This window comes from Cherax quadricarinatus, chromosome 49 (genome assembly GCF_038502225.1).
Source record: "Cherax quadricarinatus isolate ZL_2023a chromosome 49, ASM3850222v1, whole genome shotgun sequence".
Taxonomy (NCBI): Eukaryota; Metazoa; Arthropoda; class Malacostraca; order Decapoda; family Parastacidae; genus Cherax; species Cherax quadricarinatus.
The window spans coordinates 5,696,451-5,704,919 of NC_091340.1; the positions used below are offsets into that span (position 1 = coordinate 5,696,451).

Consider the following 8,469-nt stretch of genomic DNA (forward strand, 5'->3'; position numbering starts at 1 on the left):
CTGTATGTACGGTAGATGTACTTAAGGAACAGTTCCTCATATTCCACATAATTCGTGACACTACACACCTTATGCAAGACAATGGCTCGTGCCACCTGTCAAAACAGGTAAAGAAATGGTTGCAAGTAAACAATACTTACCTGAATACCGTCGAAAATTGTTCTAATGAAATAAAATCAAAGCTCCATTCCCAAAACACATCACCAGTGCCACGCTTGACCAAGGAAATAAAAAAAGATGTTGATTTAAGAAATGGACTTTACTTCCAAAAACTTTGATGCTGTACCTAGCCACATGAAATTGGTAAATCATATGGAAACATGGCCAAATATGTTTTATCCTATGAAATAGATTGAGAATACTAGGAATTGCAGCTTACGTAGTGATCTTCATGGACGAGACAGGGGTGAGAGCCATTTGCCCATCATGCGAAACTTGGAGAGTTTTGTGACAGTGCCTGTGGTACGTCGTTGAAGGTAGTTAATGCTGACTATTGTGTCCTGAACCCTAGTGATGACCTTGCCTAATTTCTTGAAGTATGATGTTATTCTTCAACGATAAAGAGCTTCCCTGGTCTCTGAATTTTAGGACTCGCCTGCCATGGGTTCGATTACCACTCGTTCCGTGACCATACACTCCGCTTAGACTATCAGATGGAAGTGAATGTGGAGAAAATTGTGTGTGTATGCGTGTGTCGTCCGATATTTTTACTTTTGTGAGTTGTGGATTGCAGCTTAGTGAGTATCCTTTTACTGGGAAGAATCTTCCGACTCCAGTGTTCTGTACATTTTCAAACTGCTTAAGCTCCACTACCTATAAACATCTCAGCTTGTCAACTGTACACTTTGACACACACTAGTATCCATCTCGTGATGTGAATTCGTTATGCAGCTAAAACCGATTATTACAGAGAGATTTTTGTGTGAACAGGACTCTGTGTGGTTTACGTCATTTTACTGAAAGAACGTTTCTTCCAGCAGGGAAGAAATGTTGTTTCAGTAAAATGGCATAAGCCACAAATTGTTTAATTTTCATACTTGTAGGTATATTCTGCCACTGAAATGCATAGGGAGAGATTTATTGACTTACCCACGACAAGCATCTCTGCGCTGCGGGACTCTGTGTGGAAGGAAGGAGAATCTGCCGACACCTCGCACTTGTACTTGCCCGAAGACTGCAGGCTGACTGAGCGCAGCGTCACCTTCCTGGCGTCGCTCAGCGCAGTCTGGGGGTCAAGACAAAAAAAAATAATAAATATGCTGGTGCAAGGCATTTACAAAGAAAAGATTTTAGAATTGCTCAGTGAAGCGCTAAATCCAAATATTAGGCAAGAATATTTGGCAGTAAGTATTAAATTTTTAATAATCATAGCGAAAATCCGTAGGAAAACATTGAGAAACCGGTTATCTATAATATCAGTAAAAAATCATTATTGTATATTTTAAATTTAGCATATCAAATCACAATACGAAAAAAATAATTTGTTGGTAAACAAGATATTACAAGTCATCGTAAATAATCATCATCTGGTCGATTAATATTTACAACACTGAAGGAAATTAAACGTGCCATAACCCGATGATCATTGAGAGACTTAAACACATATGAGACGGAGGTATAGACGGAGCTATAGACGGTGCTATAGACGGTGCTATAGACGGAGCTATAGACGGAGACGGAGAGAGACGCACACTCTTTAAAGCTGCTGATGTGTAATAGTTTTCCAATATACCATTATGTGTGGGCCCTTCGATACCTTCACACAGTTCATTAAGGAATTCTCTTGAAGTACCATAAGGAATGCTTGCATTTACAAGTGAATTTCCAGATGCAACGCTGTCGGCTTGGTGCAAAGGATTCTATAACACAATTTATTACGTTCACGGTACGGTCAATTAACTCTTTCAATAAATTAGGATATTTGAAGTGTGATGTAAAAGGTGTAGGTTAGAGCAAAACTTGAAGCTGTATTTATTTGGTTTTATAGAAAGTGTGGAACAAAGAGTAAAATGTTACAATACCGTGGCTGGAACAAGTCACCAAAAACCCGCACACTTAAGACGACGTTTCGGTCCATTTTGTCCCATCCTCTCTACATGTCCGAACCACCTCAGCAACCCCTCCTCAGCCCTCTGGATAATAACTTTGGTAATCCCACACCTCCTCCTAATTTCCAGACTGCGAATTCTCTGCATTATATTCACACCACACATTGCCCTCAGACATGACATCTCTACTGCCTCCAGCCTTCTCCTTGTTGCAATATTCACCACACGTTTCACACCCATATAAGAGCATTGGTATAACTATACTCTGATAGATTTTCCTCTTTGCTTCCATGGACAAAGTTCTTTGTCTCCACAGACTCCTAAGTGCACCACTTATCTTTTTCCCCTCATCAGTTTTATGATTCACCTCATCTTTCATAGACCCATCTGCTGACACGTCCACTCCTAAATATCTGAATACATTCACCTCCTCCATACTCTCTCCCTCCAATCTGATATTCAATCTTTCGTCACCTAATTTTATCCTCATCACCTTACTCTTTTAATTTTCTTTTTTTACAAACCCTACCAAACTTATCCACCGACCTCTACAACTTCTCTTCAGAGTCTCCCAAAAGCACAGTGTCATCAGCAAAGATCAACGGTGACAACTCCCATTTGGTGTTAAATTCTTTATCTTTTAAACCCGCACCTCTTACCAACACCCGATCATTCACCTCTCTTACAACTCCATCTATAAATATATTGAACAGCCATATATATATATATATATATATATATATATATATATATATATATATATATATATATATATATATATATATATATATAAGGGTTCTGGATAAAGGTCAAGACTGATCATGATCTAGAACCCTCATAGGAAGACCGCTTGGGCTTAAATTATTGAATGTGTTTCCTTCTCTGGATCACCATGCCTTGGTGGGAAATGAATGACATCTAAAAAAAAAAACAATAAAGCTAACAGAATCCTTGGCTTCATATCAAGAAGTATAAATTATAGAAGTCCTCAGGTTGCTCTTCAACTCTATATATCCTTGGTTAGGCCTCATTTAGATTATGCTGCACAGTTCTGGTCGCCATATTACAGAATGGATATAAATGCACTGGAAAGCGCACAGAGGAGGATGACAAAGTTGATCCCATTTATCAGAAATCTTCCCTATGAGGATAGACTAAGGGCCCTGAATCTGCACTCTCTAGAAAGGCGTAGAATTAGGAAGGATATGATTGAGGTGTATAAGTGGAAAACAGGAATAAATAAAGGGGATGTAAATAGCGTGCTGAAAATATCCAGCCAAGACAGGACTCGCAGCAATGGCTTCAAGTTGGAAAAGTTCAGATTCAGGAAGGATATAGGAAAGCACTGGTTTGGTAATAGAGTTGTGGATGAGTGGGACAAACTCCCGAGTACCATCATAGACGCTAAGACGTTGTGTAGTTTTAAAAATAGGTTGGATAAATACACGAGTGGATGTGGGTGGGTGTGAGTTGGACCTGACTAGCTTGTGCTACCAGGTTTGGTGCCGTGCTCCTTCCTTAAGTGGAAGTGACCTGACTAGGTGGTCATTTTTCCAGGCCGGGGGGGTGGGTGGCATGGACCTGCTTCGCATGGGTCAGTAGGCCTGTTGCAGTGTTCCTTCGTTCTTATGTTCTTTAACGACTGCTCAGTGCAATTCTGTAATCTTATCTTCTTCACCTGGGCATGTTTCACTCTATCCTTTCACATTGTAGGAACTGTGAGTACATATTTATATTCTGATGATATACACACATAAAAAAACACACTATTCGAAATTTAGATGGATTGGAGTATTGCTTTACTGAAATTAAATGATATTTAACACCTTAAGCAATGTATGTTTTAGAAGGTATAATCAAGCGGCGCCAGTCGTTGCTAGTTGCAGGTATAACGTAATCTCAGATGCAAACCAATCGCTAGTGAATAGAGAATTCGGTAGCAGGAATATTTTTTTCGTTAAGTTTATAAAAAAACAGAATAGCTTCGTATTTCATGGTTAACAAAGGATTTCAATACTCCCAGGAAATGAGAAGTAAGTCTTCTGCGGTAAAAATACCGATATGAAAGGAGAGCTCTTATAATTGCATTGCTATCAGAGAATAAGTGGTGGAATTGAAAGCACATATTGTTTACAGATTGCTTTGGAAAGTGAGTGGGTAGGCGGCACGCGGAGGTTTACACATTTTAATTAGGGTGCATGTAAAGGATATCGCATCGAAATTCCGATTAAGTTGAACGCAAGGATCGCAGATGAATATTGTTTGAAGATTGTTGAATCAAATAATAAATGTATGTGTGTGTAAATAAATAGTATAAAAGTAGGACAAATTATTTATAGTGACCTATTTGACTTGGCTGATATTGAGCTCTAGTTCTTGTTCTCGCGTCTAAAATTTCAGCCGTCTTGAAAGTGCTGTCATAGTCCTTTTAAACCCCTGGATGGAGTTCACTCCCGCTGAGACTTGCATTTTATTCCACTTACCACACGTACTGTGAAGAATATATTTTTGGGCATCTGCTTTTAGAAGGTTCTTTTTGCAAAAAGATCAGCTTAAGAGTGTCGAACTTTCCATCAAGTTAATCTTAGATGAAAAGAGATACGTGAGACCCTTATGGATGGTGACGCCCTGGAAGGCAAAATGTTCAGAAAACTCGCTAAGATGACTTTAAAAATTTTTGCTCATATCCCTTCCTCGAAACTAAGGTATAATCACAGACTTCAATTTCATAAAAAGTGTGCCTCTCAACTATGCCCCATTGCTCTTCCCTGGTAAACAATCAATCCCTATGTATAATCTTTGTCCCCCTGGGGTATTTCGTATTCTATCACCATATTACCCCCTAGTTATATTTTCAGTATCACAAGGCGTAGCTTTCTCGTTCTTTCTTTACAGCCATCAGTTTAGTTGCGTTACTCAGGACTCGTTCCTGAAAAAGATATTATTATCATTATAATAAAAAAGAAGCGCTAAGCCACAAGGGCTATACAGCGCTGCTGAAAAAGATAGATTACAACATTGTTAGGGAATTCAGGGAGTCTAGAGCAACCAGCTTTCTCTTCATGAGACCGTGATGAGATCCATAATTGTCGCATCATGGGCACGCGACTTAAATCAGGAAAAATAAGTTTCGTGGCTTCATAAAGCTCTACTCAGGACCATGCGTTATCCCAGTTAAATATTGTTGTACAGTTCGTGTTCATCAGAGGTTTCATGCTCTCATACATGTTTCTCTTTCTCTCATTTCTGATTCATCAAGTGAAATAAAAATATTTGCAAAAACATATGAAGGGAAGAAAAAGAAAATACTGAGTTCCAAAAATCCTTATGATTTTTTCTCCAAAAGTCTTTTTCTTTTCCGACATATGCATGCACGTATATTCTTCACATCATAATAGTTAAACTTTGTGTATTCTCATCAATGCTTTTGAAAGTTTTTCGTATTTGCAGCCCAGAGTTCATAGATAAAGAAATTTTGAAGATTTATGAAATAGCTCATGATCTAAAATACCCAAAACACTTAAGAGAAATCTTTTAAAATTGCTTGAAATACTTTTTATAATTCTAAAAGGACAAACAACCTCTACTTTTCCGAGGCTATGGATCCCTATTTGCTCTTAAGAGGTGTAACTTATATATATAATATATATATATATATATATATATATATATATATATATATATATATATATATATATATATATATATATACATATATATATATATATATATATATATATATATATATATATATATATATATATATATATATATATATATATATATATATATAATGTCGTGCCGAATAAGTAAGACAAGTTTACAATAATTTAATAATAAACACATTAAAATATATTTTTTTTCGTTAGGTTCAGAATGGTTTTTGCGAAATTATTGCATACAAAAATTTTCGCTTCCCTTACTCGGCAAGACGAGCGTTGCTATTTAAGCCAAAATCCCAAGTTTTACCTATTCGGCACGACATACATATTTCAGGACCGCTCACGGGGCCTTGCTTGGGAGTCGCCCTCCTGCTTAGCCCTGCTTGCAGAGTCGCTCTCCGGCCAAACTAGATTTAACAAATGGTTTTCACGGGTTAATCCCTTAAAATAAAAAAAAATCGTGAAGAGAGCAAATGCTTGGCTGGGGCTCGTCATTAGCCCCATTGTGCCGCTCAGTAATTAAAGACTGAGGTGTGTTTAACGAGATGAGACAAAGAAAATAATGAAGGTCCTACTCACACCTTTTGTGTCTGAAAGAGGAAGGAATTAGGGAGGATGAGGTTGGAGAAGAATGATGTTTGAGGAGGAGGAGAACGGAGGAGAGAAATACAGAAGAATAATGAGGGAACCTCTGTATAATGTGCTGGATACTTCCCATTTAAGGTACAATTAACCAGTAGCTCATTATACCCGGTATACCTTCACTTTAATGCCTGCCCAACACCATAGGGCAGTCCAAAACATTATGTGCTGTTATTTATAGTGTATATTCATATTCCTGATCCTGTGACACTGGACAAGAGAACAAGATTACGCGTTTGCACATTTTCCTATTAAAATGTGAATCACACGAATGTGCTCATGTGTTCCCTAGCTTGTGTGTACTTCTAACATCTGTATGATTGAACATTAAAATGGTATAAAATACCGACAGATTGTTAGGTAAGACACATATGCAACAGTTAGGTATCTTTATTTCGAAACGTTTCGCCTACACAGTAGGCTTCTTCAGTCGAGTACAGAAAAGTTGATAGAAGCAGAAGATACTTGAAGACGATGTAATCAGTCCATCACTGACCACCTCAAAACTTTAAGGGTGATGGACTGATTACATCGTCTTCAAGTATCTTCTGCTTCTATCAACTTTTCTGTACTCGACTGAAGAAGCCTACTGTGTAGGCGAAACGTTTCGAAATAAAGATACCTAACTGTTGCATATGTGTCTTACCTAACAATCTGTATGATTATTTGTTTGTGGGTTGGTGCCGCCTCCCATCGTTCAGCCGAATAACGCGAACAGAAAACGGGCACCTCCTGAGCACGGCTGCATATATTAACTGTTCAAGGCACTTTCAACTGTAACCCATTTGACTGTTTTTGTGATAGTGCCCTAATGTCGTGGTTAGAACGACGGGCTGCATGTGCTGATAGGCATGTTCTGCATTAAACATGTTTAGGGGTAATGATTGTTCTCTTATATCCATCATTAGCCTGTTTCCTATAGATGCGTCTCTGATTTCTGTACTCTTATCTCTTCCAAATTTCATTATAATTTTTAACTGTTTCTGTAGTCTGTTCTTAGTAGGATCTCTTAACGGAGTATTCAGCTTCCATTCTGTGGATTTCACACAGAAATAATTTCTAAAATATTTCCCTACATAGTTAAGCTTCTCCGTAAATGTTTTTTTTTTCCTTCGAATTTACATGTCCGTAGACTAAGAAATAATCATCGTCTAAAACAAAACATTATCGAGAAAATCAGATTTTTGCTTGCTTTTCATCGAACCCCTAACCCTTATGGATACATTTCTGTTTACCTTATTTTAAATCCTATAGTAATAGCGAGATGGGTAAACAGCCGAATGTCTGCATATTCACTCATAATCCTACGTATATATCTTATTTGTTATGCCGAATATTTTAAATATATTTAACTCATTCTCAGGTGTGAACTCTCTGCGGGAGGAATATGTATGGAAAACAGCCACTGACGTGCACCACTTAATATCCTAAGAGGTTCTGTGTTCACGTGTTCTGGTGTGCGTATGTGTGTGTCTGTATTCCCCTGTATGTGGAGCAGGAGTCGAGTCACAGCTCCTGCGTGCGTTCGTGTGAGTGAGTTTGAGATTATACTTATTTGCAATTATCTATTTGAATTTTAGGAAGCGGGATGTGCTCCATTTTTTCGACCGACTGACGCGAGGAAGTCCTACCGCATTTTTGTTTGAGTTCCTGTTCTGAACTCCGATCACAGCCAAGTGTAATCACCAACGGTTATCTCTCTCTCTTGTAACCCTAGCATGGAACCGATCCTTATCTACCATCTCTACGCCCTGTAGTATTTTGCATGTCGTGATCATATCCCCTCTTGACTGTATGTGCCCTTGCGTTCGTGCGAGCTCATATTACGTACAACTGCGCACACACACAGCTTGGAGAGCTTGCTCATTAATGACGTTCCGGCGTCATTCCAATAATACAAATGTGTTGAGGAAAGTAAACAAAACCTCATTTAGCAAGCCATATTTACATAACATTAAATTTGGAATCTCAGAGAAATATAAAAAAATAATGATTTGCAAATATTAAACACACATAAATCCAGCCTTTAACAATAGTTATGAAAGTACACTTGTACTGCACCAGCTGCAACGCCTTACACCAGCTGCATCATATTACACCAGCTGAGCTGCAGCACA

The 8,469-nt window shown here is 38.1% G+C and overlaps 1 protein-coding gene and 1 long non-coding RNA gene across 3 annotated transcripts in view; one reads left to right on the plus strand and one right to left on the minus strand.

Moving 5' to 3' along the window:
* LOC138854089 (uncharacterized) overlaps positions 1-8,469 on the plus strand; it is a 119,806-nt gene that overhangs the window by 99,769 nt on the left and 11,568 nt on the right. The window lies entirely within an intron of this gene.
* Positions 1-8,469, minus strand: part of LOC128696948 (uncharacterized) — an 86,034-nt gene that overhangs the window by 70,143 nt on the left and 7,422 nt on the right. Inside the window, exons 2-3 of the mRNA XM_070095330.1 lie at positions 1,692-1,859; positions 1,090-1,225 (exon numbers count right to left, since the gene is read on the minus strand). Coding sequence (XP_069951431.1) covers positions 1,090-1,225; positions 1,692-1,859 — 304 coding nt within the window. The remainder of the gene's footprint in view (positions 1-1,089; positions 1,226-1,691; positions 1,860-8,469) is intronic.